This window comes from Gobio gobio (genome assembly GCF_949357685.1).
Source record: "Gobio gobio genome assembly, chromosome: 16".
In the NCBI taxonomy this organism is placed as follows: Eukaryota; Metazoa; Chordata; class Actinopteri; order Cypriniformes; family Gobionidae; genus Gobio; species Gobio gobio.
The window spans coordinates 29,935,445-29,958,286 of record NC_137109.1 but is presented as its reverse complement, the minus strand read 5'-3'; the positions used below and the strand labels follow the sequence as shown (position 1 = coordinate 29,958,286).

Below are 22,842 nucleotides of genomic sequence, written 5' to 3'. Positions count from 1 at the left end.
ACAATTAACTCTTTCCCCGCCAAACAGAATTTTCCGGGTTTCTGTGTTTTCACTAGGGGGCGCTATTACGCATCTTCTGAATGTGTATAGAATCTCCTGATCAAAACAAAGGCGAAGAAGACGCAAAAAAAACAAATACTCCATCTGTGTTTGATCATCGCTCTGAATCTGATCCAGATCTAGTCTTTGACAAAAACTTTTTGACTGATTTTCTCAGCTTTTTGTTCAAAATATTGCTTTTTTTTATTAAACTTACCCATATTTAGTGTTGATAAAAAAAGGAATACATGAAGTTAGAATAAAATGTTTTGTTGTTGTTTAAAAGCAGCGGGTCTGCTCTTTCTTTTGATATATTGCATGTTCAGTTATTCATACAACAGAATATTCTATGGGCCATTACATTATTGTGAAATGATCAAATTCCCGGGCGGTGGCAGGCAACTTTTTTTTTTTTTAACGCTGGCGGGGAAAGAGTTAAGAAAATGTGTTTGCAGTTTCTGCACAGAGCACCTCTCATCTAACACACTCCATCTGGAAGCCGTGTTACAGTGTGTAGTGATGGCTCTGAAATATAACAGCCTCTCTCCTTCTCTGTGTGCATGGATGTACAAGTATTGTGCATGATATAGTGGTACTTCCTGGCTAAGCCTGAGGTGTCAATCTTTCCTGTGTCCATTTCGTAAAAGGATACGGTAGCACTGTTACACCCACGACATGTACGTTTGGACCTAGTATAACACAATTACAGGCAAAATAGAGGCTTTGTCTCTGAAATTTAAACTGTACCTTGCTTATTAAATGAACACTGTTATATACTTGTGGTAATGCATTGTGCCTCTATATTGATGCTGAATGGCTCTAGTCTCAAATTAAAAAAAAAAAAAAAAAAAGGAAATAATTAATTTATCTTAAAGGGCCCCTATTATATTTTTTAAAGGTTCCTAATTTTGTTTTGGAGGTCTCCTACAACAGGCTTACATGCATTAAAGGTCAAATGCACTTAATATACATTGCACATCACATCACACCATTTTTCAATGATTCTCAAACGATTAGTCCGAAGATTCAGTCTCTCTAAATCCCTCCTTTCGACGAGCCTACTCTGCTCTGATTGGCCAGATGACCCAGTCTGATTGGTCTACCGCTTACAAAGTGTGTCGCAAACTAAATGCCTTTTACCATAACTAAACTTCAGCTCCGGAGGCTTCCTCGTTCCTCAGCGTTTCCACACACTGTAAAGACCGTAATGATGCCGTTACCATATCAATCCGAGTAAACTAGTTATTCAACCGATGACTTGAGCAGGACGTTTCTCAGTGATATGCTACTTAGTTTGTCGTACATTGAGATGTTGCAACTATAATTCCTCACTATCAGCATTAACAAGTATATGTCCATCAACAAACCCATGTGTATATTTATAATTTATTGCTGTGCACATGTGCACATCCTTTGGAAGTGTTTACAAAGAGAATTTGCTTTTGCAGAGCAGAGCAGAGCAGAGCAGAGCAGACAAGAACGTCTTCACGTGTACACAACATGAACCAGCTACAGTGTTCGAGGGCAGCCAGTGAAGACCATGGGTGGGCATTATGCAAATGTGTTACACAACTAATTTCAGCAGTTCAGAATCGAGACAACTTTATTTATCGTGCACTTTGAACTTTAAAACTTTGCAGAACCTTTTACATTCACAAACAGCCATATTACACACTGCATGAAAGGTAATATCTGAAAGGCACAATAAGGCCACTTTAAAGGGCAGAGTTTTGTGTTGAATTTCACCATTAACGGATGAAATTGATTAATAATTCTCCTGAACCAGGACCAGCCCTCAAAGGCAGCAGTCACCAATTAGTGGACCACAGTCCAGATATGAGCTTAAGATTGGCTTCACCCGCAACACAAATCTTTTTTCATATATTAACATAATTATAAACAGCGTAGTCTTTTATTTTCCAAATGGAGAAACCGATCTGAAGTGGCATAAAAAGATAGTAAGAGCCACTGTTAACACGCATTTATAATTAGACACAAGTTAGGCTACATTAGCTACATTATTTGTGGAAATAAGAGAGTTTTTATATACATTTTTATTTTGCTTTGTCACAGACTTGTTTTTTTATTTTTTAAACAATCCTCTGGAAATGTGTTGTTTGGGGGTTTGGACTCACCACGAGGTACTCCACTTTCTTAATAAATACTTATTTTATTATACAGGATTCCTAAAAAAAAAAAAACGACATTCTTAATACATTACCAAAGCTTCAAATAAAGAAAACAAATTCAAAAAAATCAAATTAGAAATATAACCAAATTAATCAACACAATAGGACAAATTAAATCAAAATCTGTTACAGAAAAGACAAAAAAATATACAACCAATTAATCAATCACACATCACTTAATTCCCCATAGAACAATAATACAAAACTCATTTCATACCTGTTACAAAAAACACCAATCTTATTCTCTGGCCGATCTGGTTAATAGGATTCTCAGGAGTGCTCTCAATCACGGTGTCTGGTGTATCGCTTAAATTCATCCGTGCTTGTCTCCCCTAAGTCTCTTTTTTTTTTTTTTTTTAATTGAGTTTTTTTTTTTTTTTTTGCCAAGAAATACAGAAGTACAAAGCAAAAAAGCAACCATACAAATCTCGAACCCAACCCACCCCTGGTAGACTTCAATAATACAAAAATTAAATACAAAGACAGAATGTAGGAAGAAAGAATAATAATAAATATTTAATTTATGATTTATGATTAATAAAAATAATAATAATAATTTTTACAAAGATATTAGAAAGGTTGACACAATATCCAAAGCAGCATACCATAAATCCACAGTCTTAACATAAGCTCCATGCATACGAGCAGTTGAGCGTTCCGTCAATACAATGTCCAACAAAAACACTGTCCATGTTTGTCTGCCCATTGTGTGAGGAGGGTTCCAGTGGTTAACCAAAAATATTTTTGCCGCTGTGAGCGCGGCTAACAGTAAACATCTTTGTCGAATGGACAAGGAAAAGTCCCAAAAATCATTCAAAAAGAAGTGGCGTGGGGTCAGACATATATCAGTGCCCAACAGACATGACAAGTCCTGTGAGAGTTGGGTCCAAAAAGGTGAGAGAAAAGGACAGTCCCAGAAGAAATGCTGATATGCCTAGAGATCCTTGAGAACAAAGATTACACTTAGGAGAAGAGGACAGATTCATATAGAAACGTTTTATAGGAGTCAAGTAAACCCGATGTAGTAATTTCCTGTGTAGATGATTGGGGTTCTTTGAAGACAGCTTAAACAAATTAGACTTCTTAACTATTTTGTCTGTGTATGATTTATTGTTTCTCACATTTGAAAGGTATTATGGATGCCAACTAGAATATTTAAAAATGAATATTGCTGAAGTGCGCACATTCAATTTCATAGCCATACAACAAATTGACTCCTGAAACTGTTTATTTTAAGACCTTTATTTTTCAGACCTTTGCTGGGAAGGACATTTAGAGAGGCATTTAAAAGCGTCATGTTATTGTGCTTTATGGATTCAGTGGTTAGCGTGTGGCGCTTACAATCATCCCTGTTTCCTGACCTCATCCTCTCAACACTCCACTCTTTTGTTTTTGTTTATGTTATTGCAATAATTATGATTAATTATTCCTGATAAGGTAGTCGTTATTGAGTGCCGCTATACATAATGCTTTTGTGCTCCATTTGGTTGTAATTATTATGACCTTCAGCAGAGACAGTAACTGTTATTAACAGAATAGCTGTATAGCAGTAATCTGTTTAAAGTGAAGAGATACAGGATGTCTGAGAGGGAGCCTTTCTTCTGACTGGAAGCATAGATGAGAAGTGTTGAGATGAGATTCTGCCTTTCTTTAAGTTCTCACCCTGAGTGAACCCAACAGTGTCTTTGCCTCAGAACTCATAGCTGACTGAAGTAGCATCTAACCATCTTTTAGTGATGTTTATCACAGGCGAAGTATCGATCACAGATCTGTCCCTGTGTGCCTGCTCGTGGGATCTCGCACGTAATCACAGATCAAACTTTCTCACCAGGCTGACCGCAGAACGTCAGAGTGGAAGTCCTTTCAACGTCCACACTTCCCAAACAATTTCTGTTTCCTGGGTGTTTACGGGATGTAGCTCAGTGCTGAGCTGACAGCCTGTCCCAGAGGACGTGCGATGTCACAGCTGGTCTGTGACATCAGGAATGTTCCTGTCAGTGTGTGTGGGAGCTCAGTGTCTGTGTGAGTCACCCGGAGCAGAAGGATGACTCAAGTCTGTACATCGAACATTGGAGTGTCCTGTGATGTGTGAGAGTTGAGTATGGACACATGATGAAGGGACATTCTCAGCATTGCTGTATATGTTTATTACTAATTCCCTTTAAGGCAGTCAGTTCCCTATCTGGCCATCTTGGTCACACCCCTGGGCAGGTATTTGCTAAGTAGATAATAGTCGCATATACATAGGGTTGCCAACTTGAGAAAAGGAAAATAAGGGACAATTGTGGTTCTTTATAAGAAAATAAGGGACACTCAACATTTTTGTACTGTACCACACACAGTGTATGTCATTTCAGGGTCTGCAGTTAAGTAGCCTATGTGTATAAAAGGTTCTCGGATATAAATTTGATTTGTTTTTCTTAACCTATTAATGCACAATTTAATCCTAAAAATAATTTTAACGGCATAGAAATAAATGTCAATTGTTACACACAAACCATCGAAAGCTTTTGTAGCATTATACACTACCGTTCAAAAGTTTGGGGTCAGTGAGAATTTGTTTTAAAGAAATTAATTTTTACTCAGCAAGAATGCGTTAAATTTGTCAAAAGTTAAAGACATTTTAATGTTTGAAAAGCTTTCCATTTCAGATCAATGCTGTTCTTTTGATCTTTCTGTTCATCAAAGAAACTCTTTTCAGCATGGATTTCTCATTACAGTATCACTGTGAATATCATAATCATTTGTTTGCAATATAATCTACAAATGCAAATGTTCCTGCCACGTGTAAAGGCATTTTACTTGCATGTACACCTAGTTTGCAGAACAAACTAAGCTGAAAAACTAAACACTCCCGTGATGTCTGCCATTGCTAAGAAATCATGAGCCAAAATATGCCAATAAAAAAATTTACTAAAAGTTTGTCTATGGTGTTTTTGACTTAAGTGGACCTGATTTAAATGTTGTTTTTTTAACTCTTGCAGTCTCTACTGCTAGTTATATTTATGGAGATGAGCAATAAAAACCCGCCCTGTACAGCTATTATCAGCTTTTTGTCCATCTTGGCTGAGATTTCAATGTTACAGAAAGGCCAAAGCTGATCGGTTGGTTCGATGTCACATGACCTGCGGTGCGCTTGCGGCATTCTGAAAAGTGGAGATTTTTTCTTCGCTCGCTGCGGCATAGACGCACTTGAAAAATACGAGCGCACCGCACTGCATGAACATCGCGACGGTGTTTCTCTCTATTTGAGCGTCTACATTTAAAATAATGAACTTGAGTGCGCAAAAGACACAACATATGTGAACATATCCGCTTAGTCAGTGGTTAGATCAGCGTAGCAGTCAATAAACAAGGGAGGTCACATATAGGACAAATCAATTAGGCCCAATGTACGGGACACCCTGGCTAATACGGGGCAGTTGGCAAACCTACATATACACTATTGTCAAAAGTGACTAAAGATTTTTCTAATGTTACAAAAGATTTCTATTTTCTAAAGATTTCTAAAGAATCCTGATAAAAATGTCCACAAATATATTAGCACAACGTTTTTTTACTGAAGACTGGAGTAGGGCTGTCACAATTCCTTGATTAAATTCAAACACTCGATTTACTCAATTAACCCGCGAAATACTGGAAGTGGCGCATTCCACGTATACAAATCCATGAACCACATTATTAGACCATTTTCAAAGGCTGCATGAGTCAATATATTAAAACCATTTAAAAATCATTATAAGCATAGCACAATTGAGAAATCTCTGTGATTCAGTTAAATAAATATATGTTCTGCGGGTTACATGGTGAATCGCAACGCTTTATTTACATGCATGCAGGTTCCGTCTCAGAACGGCTCCGTTCACACTAAATGCTGCTCTCCACAAACTCAGTCTCTGTATGTTGGGTTTCCAATAATGTACAATTTGGAATGCATAAAGTCTGACAAACTTTGTTTTTTAAAGTGTTGCACTTGTTCAAAGTTTAAACCCTCACTTTGAGTTTGCATGTTTTGATGTCCACATGTTCTTGTTTAAGAAATTGCAGTGGCTAAAAATTTAAATCCAATATTAAAGGGGTGGTAAAACACATTCTTTTGAAGGCTTGATTGTGTTTGTGGGGTGCACTGTAACATGTGTTCATGCTTCGTTTTTAAAAAAAAAATCATTATTTTTTATATATTTGACCTTTATTCTACACTGCTCTGTCCCTCCTTGTAAAACGGTCTGATGCTTTCCGGGTTGTATGAAGCCAGTCCCTCAAAAATACGCGATGGGCTCTGATTGGTTAGCTGGCCCAGTGTGTTGTGATTCGCTAACCGCCTAGTGCACGTTTGTCGGAAACGTCAAGCCCCTTACCTTTACCGGTAGACTGTGCTTTGGCAGTATTAGAAACAAAGGCGTCAATAAAACCATACCAATCTGAGCCCGAATCAGACCCAGAACATTTTAGTGAAGATGATCGAGCAGAACCTGTTCAGTCCTCAAGAGTAAAGACTGCGGATCTATAGTGATCGCTACTGAATGGCACTTTTACTTTTGTATTTTTAGAACGATTATAGCCAAATATCTGTCCAAAGAACTAACCCAAAACGAACACTAAACACTGGCTTTACTAGTAAGTTAGCCAAATCACACACAGAACCATGTTTAGCATGCCTGTAGATAAACAATACATAAAAGCTCTAATCAAAGAATCATTTACACTAATGCCAAGTTCGCTGTTGAGATTTTAACGTTAGTGTTTGTAACGTTAGGTGTTCGTCGGATAATGTTAAGTATGAATGAGTATTTAACAGACTGGTTTGCAGAACAGCGTTGTCATCTGTTTACTTCCTTGCTACAACCTATTACAGGAAAACACATCGACGAAATATAAATCAGACTTACAGGTTGTGGCCCGTAAACAGCTTCTGTTTGTAAATCCAGCTTTCAGGACAAGCCGTTGTGCATATCCACGCACTGGCAGTGTTTTTTTCACGCAGCTGACGTTGTTCAAATCCGGCATTGAACTCGCGAAGATGGTGGAAGTTTTCCTCCATGAGATGTGCAGCGGGAGCCCCGCGCGCGCCTGTTCCCCTCCGTCTCAAACACACGTGCATATAACATGCTGTATGTTAAACGCTCTGCAATGCACCCCCGTCCCAAAAGGAAGGCTGAACAAAGCAAGTACCCCAGACCTGCAATCCGGATGAAAATAACAGCGTTTCCTTGGCATCGCGGCAACAACACTCCAGCCTAACTATACCACAACAGCGCCGCAATACAAAATGGCCTCACCCCCCCTTATTTAATATTCTCGGAGGAGGGGTTTTTGTTGATGTCACCAACCCTGGAGGAATGTCTGTAGTCGCCTGCTGGCCGTTTGCTGTAGTCCTTAGAAACTGTTTTCTTTAAAAGCAAATATCTCCCTTTGCTTTAAACTTTGAACGTTGTAACTTTGCAGATGTGGGATGTTTATGCTCAAGCAGCAACATTACACACTAGCTAAAGTTAGAATAGTGAAATCGTGGTTTACCACCCCTTTAAACAAGGATTTGATCATGCTGTAAAGTGTAATAACAACAATAACCAGGTCGTTGGCACCCTCTGTAGGCATTTGTTATAATACGTAACGTACATACGTTGATTCTATTTATATGATGTATATTACTATGTATTTAACAGTGTTGTTCAATAAAACCATATGATTACTTGCTTTTGATACTTTATCTGAACAACTACTTTTGTTTTTTATCATTGTTTTTGCCTCATTGTTATTTTACCATTACCATATTTTATTTTAAGTAATTTTAATGGTTATTGTTCACAAAATATTGATTACTCGATCAATCGTCAAAATAATCGACAGATTACTCGATTACAAAAGTGATTGTTAGTGACAGCCCTAGACTGGAGTAATGGCTACTGAAAATTCAGCACAGTAAAATACATGAAGAAAAAAAACGTATTTTAAATTGTAATAATATTACACTGTTACAGTTTTTACTGTATTATTGATTAAAATAAAGGCAGCCTTGGATACACACTTGCAAACACACTTATTTCATCCTGCTTCCTGTATGAATTACATAACACAATTTGCTGTTACTTAATCTCCTTTCTCCTGTATAAATCTCAGAGCTGCTGTAGATTTTCCTTATAAATGCATCAAGCTCTCAGAGCTGAAGTAACACTTTCACCTAGTTATGTTTGCAGAGCGACACATAGATTATTTACCTTTTTTTTTCTTCCCTTGGCTCTGATGAAAAACATAATTTGATTTACAGCTCTCTCTGTAATATTTCCACATCATTTGCCACACTCAAACAGTAAAGATTACAGCCACAAGACCCTGAGGTGCTGTAATCCATTTTAACTGAGCCGTTCAGTTACTGCAAAAGCAGCCCAAAGGCTCGCGTGGGTATTAATCTAACCTCTTCTAATGACTTTTCTGTTTGAATTTACTTCGCTCCTGCATTTAAGGAGATGGATATTGTACGAGATTTTGGATTTGAAAAATCAAGCATAATAAATCCAATATTTGTATATTTATTACAAATATGGGTCTAACATTTTTTGTCATAGATTGTACAAGTATTTCTTCATAGCATATAATAAATATGCATTTTAGTTTTGCATGGTACACCAGCATTAAACAGCCAAGACTATCTGGTATATATAAACAGGAAGTGTGGATCCATGAGCAGTGGGTGTGTTGTTGTGGCGTTGGCTAGGCATTGATTTATTTTGAATGTTCTATTGGACTGGCGAATGAGTTAGACACCTCTTGAAAAGCAATTAGTTAGCTAGATAACATGCAGAATAACGTAATTTGATGTTGCTCCATGCACTGTCTCTCATCTTTTCACCCTCTTACACTGTTTGCAATATCCTAATGAAGCACATAGTCAATACAGGATCAAGCCTAGTGGGAGGCGAGCGTTTATAATGACTCAATGAAGTGCACACGGTGTACTCGCGCACATTCAATACGGCCGGATCCATACACTGAGCTGAAGAGCGATCCATCCCCAAACTCCATTAGCATGTTTATGCAACACTACAACATAGATTGCTTTTGAAAGTGCTAATGGGAGAGAGCGTACAACAGACCAAGCAGGGAAGAGTGAGGATTATAAGAAGAAAAGAAAAGACCAGATAAAAGAGCAAGTAGTGATTTTAAGAGGATGGTGGAGGGGGAAAATAGTTTATTTAAATAAAGTTTTTATTATTATTATTATTATTATTAATTTCAAGAGCAATTGCAAAATAAATGTTTTCAACAGTGTTATTTTAGCATCATTGAGAAAATCTGTTTTCCTTTTAATTTTAGTTCAAATTTTAGTAATGTGTGTTTTTGTCATTTTTTATTCGTTTTTGAATTTTAAAATATATCTCTAAAAAAATTGTATTCATTTTTCAGTTCTAATTTAGTTCTAGTTTAGTTTCTGGTGTCAGGTGTGCATCTCTTACTCTTACACTTCATAGCATTTGATGTTATGTATTGATTATCTTTGAAGTGATTATATAATTGGCATGATACATTTACCTGACTTATAATAAATTGTTACATTTGATAGGACAGGATCTGGTTCCAAGTCTCATCATCAAGGCAAAGATCTGACTCCCATTGTTGTTTAATAAAAGAGGGAGAGGAAGTGGCGATGGAGGAAATCAGCACAAAAAAATGCTCTTTTAAATGGTTTTAGTTAACTATTCCTCCTCCTCTGCCATTGGTTTGACAGACAGATAGTCCCACCCCAAACTCATGGAACTGGTTGATGTTGTTGTATTTTTTATACTTTGCAGGGATAGTTGTCTTTAGCTGAGGAATGATCAATTATTTTACAATAACTTCAGCTGTAAGTTTTCAGAGTTTGCACTCTTTAGATACTGTTTTTCTATGAATGTGTTTTAAAGGGATAGTTCACCCAAAAATGAAAATTACTCCATGATTTACTCACCCTCAAGCCATCCTAGGTGAATATGACTTTCTACTTTCAGACGAATACAATCAGAGTTATATTTAAAAATGTCCTGGCTAATCCAAGCATTATAATGGGAGTAAATGGCTGGCCAAAATTTGAAGCCCAAAAAAGTGCATCCATCCATTATAAAAGTAATCCACGCGGCTCCGGAGGGTTAATAAAGGGGTTGTGTAATCCATTTTTAACACGTTATAAAGTAAAATGTCTATTTTCCAACAAACCGCCTTCCATATTCAACTTACGAAGAAAGTGTAATGCCTCTCGCAGTTCAAAATGCTTATGCTACGTCCGACATCTTAGTTAGGGCAGTTATGTTTTTTCCGTAAATTGAATACGGAAGGCGGTCTGCCGGAAGCTAGATATTTAACTTTATAACGTGTTAAATATGGATATTTTTCTTAAACAAATGCTTTGCTTCACTTCAGAAGGCCTTTATTAACCCCCGGAGCCATGTGGATTACTTTTTATAATGGATGGATACACTTTTTTGGGCTTCACATTTTGAGCTGCCATTTACTGCCATTTATAATGCTTGGATTAGCCAGAACATGTATTAATATAACTCTGATTGTATTCATCTGAAAGAAGAATGTCATATACACCTAGGATGGCTTGAGGGTGAGTAAATCATGGGGTCATTTAAATTTTTGGGTGAACTATCCCTTTAATACCATATTACTACTTACAATTCACGATCACATAAAGGATTTAAATTTCTGGCCAATCCTCATCTATTTTTTCTCCTGTCCCTTGCTGTCCAGGAACACTTCACACCAGAGTGCAAGTTTAAGGAGTCAGTGTTTGAGAACTACTACGTGACGTACTCCTCCATGATCTATAGACAACAGCAGTCGGGCAGGGGCTGGTACCTGGGCCTGAACAAGGAAGGAGAGATCATGAAGGGCAACCATGTGAAAAAGAACAAGCCTGCTGCACACTTCCTCCCCAAGCCTTTGAAAGGTAAGTCACCACCTCTGCACATTTGAATATATTGCTATTGACACATTTAAATACCTCTATAAAATTATTTTTAAAAGTCCTTATCCAGCTCATTTTATTTAGGGATGTGTGCAACGGCTAATTTAATTACCGTTTAAATGGATATTTTGCAATCAACTAGTCGAATAGTCTAACCCAACCCCCAGAGACAGTCTGTATATGTGTTCCATTTGAAATGTACTACTTAATCAATGAACAGTTAAATCCCATACTGATTGCGGCTAAAAATAGGTCAGATATATGAGATGTGCTTGACTTGCATTATGATCATTGTATATTAAATTTGAGCCTTCACTTAAGCAACATTAGCCATTATAGACATATTTATTCAAATCAACTTATCAATAGGCAGCGCAGGACCAATACATTCAAATCCAATAGCCTATTATAAATAGATTTCCTCAAATAAAAGTTAGTCCACATAAGTCAACATGATAAGGTTCGTTACCACGGCAATACATTTGCTTGTCTGGATTTGAACGCAAAAACCGGATTTGGGGCGGCAGTGGATCAGTGGTTCATGTAGGTTGTCTACAAACCGGAAGGTTGGTGGTTCTTTTCCCGGTTCCACCTGACCAAGTGTCGAAGTGTCCATGAGCAAGACACCTAACCCCAGCTGCTCCCGACAAGCTGGATGGTGCCTTGCATGGCTGACCCGCCGTCGGTGTATGAATGGGTGAATGTGAGGCAAGATGTAAAGCGCTTTGGATGGCCATGGGTCTGTTGAAAGTGCTGTATAAATGCAGTCCATTTACCATTTTACCATTCTCATGTATGAAAAGTATCTGTAGCCTACACATGACGGGTGGCAAAAGCTTGATGTGTATGGACAACTATACATTATTTAAGCATTATCTTTGTTAGGATGTTGATATAGAAACTGTTCAGTTTTATGACAAAATTGCTATTTTCTTAAAAAGTTAATCTTGAAAATGGCGTGGATAATAAATTAGCAACGATATCTTCCTCATTAAGGTTGTTTGCGGTTTCCATAGCGAATAGCGTTAGCTTTTTTTATCAGTGTTTTTTTTTTTTTTCCCGATCGTGATCGTCAATTCGTGGGAACACTGATGATTCATCTACTGGACAGGAAATAAAACAAAAAGCATCTTGTTATTGAGTATTGTATCTTTTGTCATTGTCAAAATGAAATTACATTATATGTGCCCCAATATCCTTCTGAATGCTCTAAAGTATGGGCCCCGGACCTGTGAGCACAATCTGCCCCTTCGTTTTCTCTCAACTTGTGTAAAGTTCACTCCATGAGCCTGTGGGAAACGCCGGTCTCAGGCTCTTGGCTGAAGTGATGAGGTGTGGATAGTAGAGTCTGTAAGGAGTGCTCTAGACGCCAGCACAATCAGACCATTTAAAACGTCGTCAATGGCAAAAGGCTCTGGAATGATAAAGCAGCTTTTGATAGCAAACAAACCTGTACCCTTCCATCCAGGCCAAGCCAGCCATCTCAGAGCAGAACACAACAGAGCTTTGTTCGACTGTGAAAGTTCCTTTCATCTGCCGTCTGCATACTTCCTTGTCAACAAACACAGTGAGAGTGTGCTCTATGCATAAGTCCTAACTCTGTGGAATTTGTTGTTGTTGTAGAAAAAGGATGAGGGTGGTGTCAAGTGATAACTAATGAAACCCCAGGTTTCACAGACAAGGCTTAAGCTAGTCCCAGACTAAAATGCATGTTTGAGCCGTTTTAACTGAAAGCAACTTAAAATATCTTAACTTAAAATATGTCAGTGCCATTGTTTTGTCTCAAAATGCACATCATTCACGTGTTTTTCTAAAGCACGTTTATAAAAGCTGCTTAAATGGCCTTATTGAAATAAGGCCTAATCCTGGCTTAAGAGACTTTAAGCATAAACATTACTTTTGTTTCTGGGTATTAAAGATAGCCAATTTCAAGGTAAGCAATAAGTGTTATTGCTTTTAGATGGGCTTTTAATGCCTTGCTCATCCTTTAGTAAAGATGCATAATTGGGATTTGTCTCTTAATGAAGATGAGACGGATCTCCAAACTATGTAAAGCAGTACCTTATTAAATGACTCATGCTACACAAATTAGTTTTTGAACATTTTTCTCATAATGTCACACAATTACAAGTGCTTACAGAATTCAATAGTGCTTTTCATTGCTTAAAGAATTAAAACAAGGTCTTTTATTTGATTAGAAATTAAAAATGGGGGCGTAGCAGCTGAGAAACATTTTGTTCTCAGAGAAAATGTCTTAGCCCGTGAAAATGCATTTCCTTTTTCTAAAGAGGCTTGTAGTGTGTTGAGAGGATAATGGTGAGTGTTGGTAATGTAAGAGACAGCAGGAGTAATGCATTAGCTTTGAAGGACATTCACTGCGGAGATGGTTTACTATGGCTGATTTCAGAGGCCATCACACAGCCATTTAGTGTGATTTATGCTTAGAGGGTGAAATAACAATATAAAATACACTTATTCAGGATGCATTTTAAAGATGTTTATGCTGCTCACCATCAAAAATACAGGAAATACAGTTTTATGACAATTTCAAAATAGCTGTTTTCTATTTTAATAGATTTTAAAATGTAATTTCAAAGCTGAATTTTCAAGTTCATTACTCCAGTCTTCAGTGTCACATGATCCTTCAGAAATCATTCTGATATGATGATTTGCTGCTCAAGAAAGATTTCTTATCAATGTTGAAAACAGTTTGTAAAAAGTCAGAAAAACAACAACTTTTTTCAGGTTTCTTTGATGAATAGAAAGTTCAAAAGAACAGCATTTATTTAAAATAGAATTCCTTTGTAACCTTGTAAATGTATTTATTGTCACTTTTGATCAATATAATTCATCCTGGCTAAATAAAGTATTCATTTCTTTTTTTTTTTATTGTTCTTACCCCAAACTTCTAACGATAGTATTATGATAGTAAATTAACAATGTTCAATCATATACAGCATTTAAAAATGAACAGTAACCTAGATTAATAAATGCTGTAAAAATGTTCATTGTTAACCCTATGCATTAACATATCGAACCTTTTTGCAAAGTGTTAGCATAATCTTTTGTGTAAAAAAAAAAAGTGATGATTGTGTCAGTCACGAGTTTAGTTGTTGTCAAGGAGAGTTATGTCATTTGAAGAGAGAGAAGGACTTGGAATTTTGCTCGCTGCCTTATTAATATTCTCCTGCAGTATTCTTCTAGAAGACCAATTAAGGAACCGTCTCCTCGCTGTGAACATGGCTTCGGCTGCCAGCTCTCGGCTCACAAAGCACTACTGTAGTCTCAGTCCAGAGTGTGCGCACACACACAAGTCAGCCTGTAAGATCATTACCATTGCCAAAGGACCAGACACCATACGGCTGATGTATCTGCATCCATAATCCCTGAGCTTGGGGCCTCATTTATGTTCAATTACTATAATTCGAAAACATGTTTTAAACATTTAAAAGTGCTTAACACATCAACCATGTATTGTCATATTGATGCAGTCACACTTTGAAGCGCATTGTTGTGGAGCATTTGACTTTAATGATGAGCTGGTATATGACAAAGCCCAGAGAAAACTCTATAGAGTGCACTAATAATGACCTGGCCGTGGGTCTCTGAGACTCCTGCATCCCTCCAGTGAGAAGCTCCACACTCGGTTGCACAACCAATAGGTCAACTATTGATTCTTAGAGCTTTCCACTTAAGTGCTGTATCGATTGCCTGTTGCAGGCAGAAGAAGCTTTGTGAGGTTAAAGGAAGTCTTTGTGATGCTCCCTGTACTGCACATTCATTGTTAAGGCGATCAGACGGATGAATTTTAGCACATTGGCTACCTAGTGGAATTTTGGAGTGATGATGCTTTCTGAAGTGCTTGGGTTAAACGTGTTAGATAGCAGTTGGGGCAATGCATTTTCTGTATAGCAAAAATTAAAATTTACTCACCCCCAAGTCATCCTAGGTGTATATGACATTCTTCTTTCAGACGAATAAAATCAGAGTTATATTACAAAAGTCCTGGCTAATCAAAGCAGTAGAATTTGATTCATAGTTGCTCTGTTTTTGAAGTCCATAAAACGTGCATCTTTCCGTCAAATAACGTGCTCCACTCGGCTCCGGGGTGTTAATAAAGGCCTTTTGAAGCGGATCGACACATTTGTGTAAGAAAAATATTCATATTTAAAACTTTGTCAAGTAAACTTTCGACCAACCGCCTTCCATGGAAAAGTGTTGAATGTTGAAAGTTAAACTCAAGTTGCGTACGTGACGTCATGACGAGCCTACCTGGTCGCGTTAGTCTTTCGATCGGCAGGGGAACTTTCAACAATTTTTCCATAAACTGAACAGGGAAGGCGGTTGGTCGAAAGTTTACTTGATAAAGTTTTAAATATGGATATTTTTCCGACACAAACGCATCGATTCACTTCAGAAGGCCTTTATTAACACCCCAGAGCCGCGTGGAGCACGTTATTTGATGGGCAGATGCACTTTTTATGGACTTCAAAAACAGAGCAACTATGAATCCAATTCTAATGCTTGGATTAGCCTGGACTTTTGTAATACAACTTCGATTTTATTCGTCTGAAAGAAGAATGTCATATGCACCTAGGATGACTTGAGGGTGAGTAAATTATGGGCTAATTTTCATTTTTGGGTGAACTATCCCTTTAAGCAAATATTTCTGTTGAAAAGTTAGACATGGGGTTAAAAACAGTTAAATAAACGTATTAATTTCTTTATAAATAGTCTTACTGACCCCAACCATTTTGAATAGTAGTTATAGTTATATTCTACAGGCTTTTTCTTAGAGACATTTTTTCCTATATTGTTAAAGGGTACATAACACCCACAGTTTCTGCCAGTCTCATGTTAATCTTGATTACCTATAGAGTAGTACTGCATCCTTCATATCTCCGAAGAGTCTTTAGTTTTATCATATTTATAAAAGACAGATACGCTAACGCTGTGCCGATTCTTTCCGAAAACAGCCGAGCTCGTGCAACCGTAAAGTGGGCGGAGCTAAAGAGTCACGAGCGCGCACACACACATGAAATGCATCATTGCATTATCCCTGGATAACTTTCGATTCACTATACATTCATGTTGTTTACATTTTATGAACTTGTGCACCAGTTGCCAACAAAACAGACATTTGATGCAGTTTCACTCACCGCCTGTGGTTTCCACTCGTGACCGGGAACAAACAAACACACTTGCAGAACTCCGTTGCAGCTTCGGAAAAACAAACTGTATCCACTGTTTCCTTAACGCTGGGTTATTTGGGAAGCTGAACAAGGTTATCTTTCCCTCACAACCAAAAACACACTTGTTGATTTCGTGATCTAAAAACAAAATGACAGACAGCGATGCCAACAGCTCCTGTAACCCTAAACTCGTTGATGGGCATGCTCCTGCTCTCTTTCTGGTTGATGTGCGCATGCGCTCATCCGGGAGAAGTGCCCATACAAGCAATTCTGCCCGTTATGAAGTCATGCAAGGCCATACTCAAAAACAAAAAAAACCTTGTATTTGGTACAGAAATACTTACTGTATACTGGGAAATACTTTTTTGAAATTTTGGCCATTTAGCATGAGAATCCAACTTTTTAATGGTGTAAATAAGTCACAATTCATGAAATACCATTAGACCCCCCTTTTAATCCAGTATCTCATGCTTCTTATGTGAATTTGCTTCTATTGGTTAGAGTTTTTATTTTTTTTACATTAATTGCTGCATTTTATCTTTAAAATATTTTGTTAAACATTTTGATAAAAGTCTTCGATAATTATCAGCCATTAAATGTTGAAATTTTCTGTGCATATTTAATAAGGAAATGCCTAAATTGCCTATAATTAAATTGGTAAATACACAATGTCTGTTTACTTTTAATCAGTGGCTTTCATGACGTAAACAAGCAGATTTTCACTGCATCTAACATAACATGTGGTAAGCTTTTACTAACCAAACACTCTATCTTTGTTTCTGTTTTTCAGTGGCCATGTACCGGGAACCCTCTCTGCACGACCTGACCGAGTTCTCACGTTCTGGTAGTGGCACACCCACTAAGAGCCGGAGTGCCTCCGCTGTGCTGAACGGGGGCAAAGCTGTGAGTCAGAACGAGTCAACGTAGCCCGGTTTGCCCGGCCCGGCCCGCTACCTTACGCCTTCACCAAAACCTCTGAATGCTTGTGACTTCACACAGACTTCTCTCCAAAAAAGCTCTCAGCGGTTCAGGACAACACGAAACATAACATAACAACCATGCTACACTTTGCAAACTAGAGTAATATTTGATTGGACTTCTTTATAATTAGCTTGTTTTTTCTTTTTGTGTCATGTTTAGCGTGTTGTTGTTTTCTTTTCCTCGTTCGCCACTCTTGTTCATGCCTTTTCCACGTGAGAAACAACAATTGTAGCCTTTAAAACAATGGGACGTTTCGTTTTAGTCCCTCTCAGCAGTCAAAGTTCATTTACTAGCATTGCAGGTCCTGATCAAATAATACATTTGTTAAGAGTTCAGGGCAGTAAGTGTGGGTTTAGCTGGAAGGAAGCCACCCCTGTGGGGGCTGGGCTCTGCGTTTATGTGCACTCGCTCAGAGGGCTTGCTCTCTAGCATGGGAATATAAAGCCTGCGTTTTGCTCACGTGAGGAGAGAAGCCAAGCCTCTCAGAAGCAAGCGGCCATGGCTTGCTAATTGTTTGAATTAGCTGTGAGCTTGTCTTACTTTCTCTTCCTCTTGTTCTTCCCCTATATCAGTGTTTTTTGAGGTTTAAACAGTGACTGGAAATCCAGCGCACCAAAGACAGGACTGTGAGAGTTTCCCCTCGAACTGCCAGACCACACCAGTACATATATATATACGCATGACAGGAATGATGAATAGGTTTTTTTCTGATAGGAGAGATTAGTGAGAGATTTCAGTATTCGAGGAGATGGATGTGTGGTTCATGAGGGCTGTTTGATGTCACCCCTTTTGTCTCTTTTGTGTCCCGTCACCCTTTCTAGGTTCCTTTAGTCTGTGTGCTTGTGTTTTTGCCTTTCCTGTCCTTTGGTCAATGCTGGTCGCCGTTACCGGTGATTTGTGAGACATGGCGGGAATCCCACCTGGACTCGGTTTTGTGTATAAGTAACTTATGGTGGTGACATTTTTCTATATAAATGAGCAAACAAAAAATTATACTGTGGAACTTAAGTTGGTTGGATTTTTTAGGGTATGTCTAATTTGTAAAAGTGAAGAAAAAAAAATGGGGGGAAAAAAAAAAAATCTTGTACAGGGCATGTACAAATCAGGTTGCGTACAAAAAGGAGCCTTTTTGTGGGCTGCGGTACAGTATATATACTTTCCCTCGGGCAACATAACGTCATACATGCTACAGGGGGTTCTTCTCTCTTCTGTTTCCTTCTGGGTTTCTTTCTTCTACAGTATCTGTTGCATGGGAGACTGCAGAGAGGTGAGGAATAGAGCTGCATGATGTAGGCTATGTGTATTAACTCCTCCCTGGATCATATGTTCCAAACTACCAGGATAAAACTGACAAACAACATGTATGTACTGACTGGCACTCTGCCACGTACCTTCAAGTTGTTTCTTATTTGTTGTGTACATACAATGCACTGAATAAAATGTTTATATTAAGATATACTTTTAAAATGTGTCTGTGCTTTATTTGTTCTCTTCGATCGGCATAATTGTATTATCATTGCTCACTTGGCATACTGGCCAATAGATCCTCTCTCTCTCTTCGCCAATTCTGTTTGTTTTAATGGCCTCTTACAATCTATTTACCCTTTTGGAATTGGGATGTTAAATTGTCATAGTGTGGCAACAAAATCAAATACTGAAGCAATTGGATACGAAAGAACAGAAAAAAATCGGGGAATCAAGCTTTACTGTGAGTGCTGCAGTTGCTGGACCGCTTTTGTGTCGTTTCCAGCGTGAGCAAAAGTAAAACAGCAGTTAACAGAGCACTATGTTGTAAGAAGGTGACAAATAGCGCTGCACTGGGGAACGGATGTTGTTTTTGATGGTTTCCTGGCTGTAGTTGAGCCGTTGATATAGCCAACTACATCCACTTCCTCTGGACAAAGATGAATCGCCCCTCGAAAAATCTGCTCTTTAATTGCCTGCAGAGTCAAGACTCCTGCATGGCTTCTACCTTGTGGAGCAGTTTCATATAATGAATCAGTATGATGGTAGACAGCTTTGTGACCAAGACTGAGTTACCTTGAATAATATAGTGTGAACATTGGAGATCACTGTTGGGGAAAAAAAGTTTATATTGGAAAATCATCTCGCATTATAGAACTATCTACACAGTTCAGTTCACCATATGTTTGTCAATATTCCGTTCAAAAGTTTGGGGTTGGTATGATTGTTGCATTTATTTGATTAAAAATTCTGAATGAATTGTGGTATTGTGAAATATACTTGCTATTCAAAATAAATATATTAAACAAAAAGCTGAATTTTCAGCAGCCAGAAATCCTTCAGAAATCATTCTAATATGCCGATTTGCTGCAAAAAAAAAATTCTTTATAAAACATTATTAGAAACATTATTATCAGTGTTGAAAACGGATGTGCTGTTAAATGTTTTTAGTGGAAAATTTTGACGCATTGTTTTTCTTTGGTGAATAGAACGTTCATAAGAACAGCATTTATTTGAAATAAAAATCTTTTGTAACATTATAAATGCCTTTTACTGTTGATTGAATTTGTCCTTGCTGAATAAAAGTTTTAATTTCTTTCTTTCTTTTTTAAAGCATACTGATAACTTTTGAACGGTAGTGTAGATCGATGCATGCTCATTTTATCACCTTTACCTTTTTTTAATAAACCTTAACTCTCACTTTATCTTTAAAAACACTAGTCATTTTATAACACTGTAAATGTAATCTTTAGCAAATGTAATCCTTTTGAAATGTGAATCCCCGTAAAAATATATATTACTGATGAATGTCAATGTATGTCTATGTTTACGAGTGATGAAACCGCAAGCAATGCTTGATACAGTGAAAATCTCTTTCATTGTGGTGCAGTATGTATATAAAGCAATCAAGTGCTCTGTATGTTATTAGCTCTCTAAGCAGAAGTGAACTAATGAGGAGTTTGTTCCACAGCAGCAGGTCGACACATTTCATCTCTTGTGCTGCTGCTGCTTCTGCTCTATGCACTCCCATTATTTCCTCTCAGGCCCTTTCTTCTTGTTGATTAGCCAGAACAGTCTAATTCATTAACACAGACAGTTCTGTAGCACTGCAGGCTGATGCCAACTGGACAAGCTCTTATCCTGAACAGACAGCAGCCCACAGACCATGCAGTATAATGAAGATGAACCCCTTTTCACTAGTTTCAGTATAGAGACTTCACATAAAAACTCACCTTATAGACAAAATTGTGAACGAAAAGTGAGGGCAGCAAATTTGTCAAATAACTCAACTTTAGACTGCATCAGAGCCAGCCTTTTGCTGATTCTTTTTTTACATATGAAATCCTTTTTCCTGAATAAAATGATTTAATCTAGTATTGACAAACCATGTTTTTACAGAAAGCTAATGGTTAGTTTGATATGGGACTTTTAATATATCGGTCTTCTAAATGTATATACGGGTAATGTACTTTTTGTAGCACGTTGGTGTTGGAGACAAAGGAATGAGAAATCAAGGTCATCTTTAATAATAACAAAACAAACACACATACATCGACAGTAATGGACAAATGAACTAGGGAAACTCAGGGCTTACATGCAACAAACAAAGGGAACTAGATGAACACAGGTGAGCAGAATCTAATAATCAGAACCATATCTACAAACCAAGGGAACACTGATAAAAATGATTCCGTGGTGAAGTAAAAACTACAGGAGTTAACATTAGTGAATGCATTACTTAACATGAACTAACCATGAACAACACCTCTGTTCAGCATTAGTTCATTGTTAACGTTAGTTCATAAAAATCCTGTTCATGGTTTGTTCATGTTAGTTCACAGTGCATTAACTAATGTTAGCAAGATTTTAATAATGCATTAGTAAATGTTGAAATTACCATTAACAAAGATAAATAAGTGCAGTTCATTATTAGTTCATGTTAACTAATGTAGTTAACTAATGTTAACTACTGAACCTTGTTGTAAAGTGTTACCAATGTAATTTCTACTTGAATAAATTAGTTTGTCAAGAATTTAAAAGACAGTAAATTCTATATTACTACTCAATTTAAGATTGTAGAAATTAAAGTGTAAATATCAATGTTATGAAATTAAGTAAACTTTCTGGTACTGGTGTTCCCATCATGCACTGAGACATGACACTGTTTTCCAGCAGTATTTATATGGTTATCATTGCTTTTGTTGTTATGTTTAGTAACTTCCGTTCATTTTCTACTCAAGATGACAATCATACTCAAAAATGATCCAACGAAAGGTACCATTATTGTGTTTTGTGTACCAAATATTGAGATCTCTTTGTTCGGGTGGGTACCATATTACTACTATTCTGTAAATGTTGTTTATGCAATATCTACTGTATTATTTACTTATATATTCTAAGTAAAGCATATACTTTAAAAATATGGCTTAATTCAGTGTTAACTCGTTTTGAGTAGGAGTTAAAAAAAATTACTCAAACTTTAATTGGCCAGCTTACAGTTACCTATTTTCTTTGTTAATTTTACTTAACTAAGTTAAGTAGATTTTACTTAATTCCATACATTAAATGTACTTGAAAAATCTGTGCGCAAGAACAAAATTTTGCTTATTTTTTTAGTGAAGTAATATGAACAGGCAAACCGAAAAAATTAAAAAACAAACAAACCGAGTATGTTAAGGGATGTTCCAGTTATAGCACTGTAAAAAGTGAAGAGTTGACTTGACTTTAAACAAAAAAAGTCAACCCCATTGCCTTAAAGTTATTAAGAACTAAACTTCATGCGCAATTGAAAACAATTAAGTTATGTGACCTCGATAATTCTACATAACTTATTTTTTTCAATTATCTATGGTCCATTTACTTAATTTAAAAAAAGTGAGGAAACCTGTTAAGTCAACTGATCACTTTTTACAGTGAGACGATATTCAAATTCTCTTTTTTTTTTGTCTAAATATATTAAAAATAAAACACTAAAAAAGAAAATCAGTCCTTTTAAATGTTACAAGTGAATGTAGGCATCACAATACTATAATGTACAGTATGATGTACAAAATGTATTAGGTATTAATTTGATATTAAAATGAGTTATTTTGAGTGGACAATGTCACAATTTCAAAGCAGCAAGTTACTAAACCTAACAACAAAAGCTACAATAAAACAATGCAACTGTGTTAATACAACTGGAAAACACTAAAAAAAAAATGCAACCTTATTAATTATGCATGCCCCATTGCGTGATGAGAAAGCCAGTATCAGAAAGTTGAATAGGTTCTACTTAATTTTATAACTTAAAAAATAATATAGGATCTGATAAAGAATATGATACCAACATATCATGCTATGTTTATTTTAAAGAGCCCTTATTATGGACGCTGAGATTGTAAAATCAATGTCATTATTACTGTCTTTACAGTGTGTACTATCACTGAGCTTTAGGAACAGGAAGCCTCCTGAACAGAGCTGGAGTTCAGTTATGGTAATGGCCGTTTGCTGTACGCGTTAGACCAATCGCAACAGACTGGTCCATCTG

The 22,842-nt window shown here is 37.0% G+C and overlaps 1 protein-coding gene across 5 annotated transcripts in view; it reads left to right on the top strand.

The window, feature by feature from the left end:
- Positions 1-19,908, top strand: part of fgf13a (fibroblast growth factor 13a) — a 151,747-nt gene extending 131,839 nt beyond the window's left edge. For all 5 annotated transcript variants that reach the window (XM_079839168.1, XM_079839170.1, XM_079839169.1 and 2 more), the window contains 2 exons: positions 10,959-11,157; positions 17,158-19,908. In XM_079839168.1, coding sequence (XP_079695294.1) covers positions 10,959-11,157; positions 17,158-17,294 — 336 coding nt within the window. In that variant the 3' untranslated portion in view covers positions 17,295-19,908. The remainder of the gene's footprint in view (positions 1-10,958; positions 11,158-17,157) is intronic.
- The last annotated feature ends 2,934 nt before the right edge of the window (positions 19,909-22,842 follow it).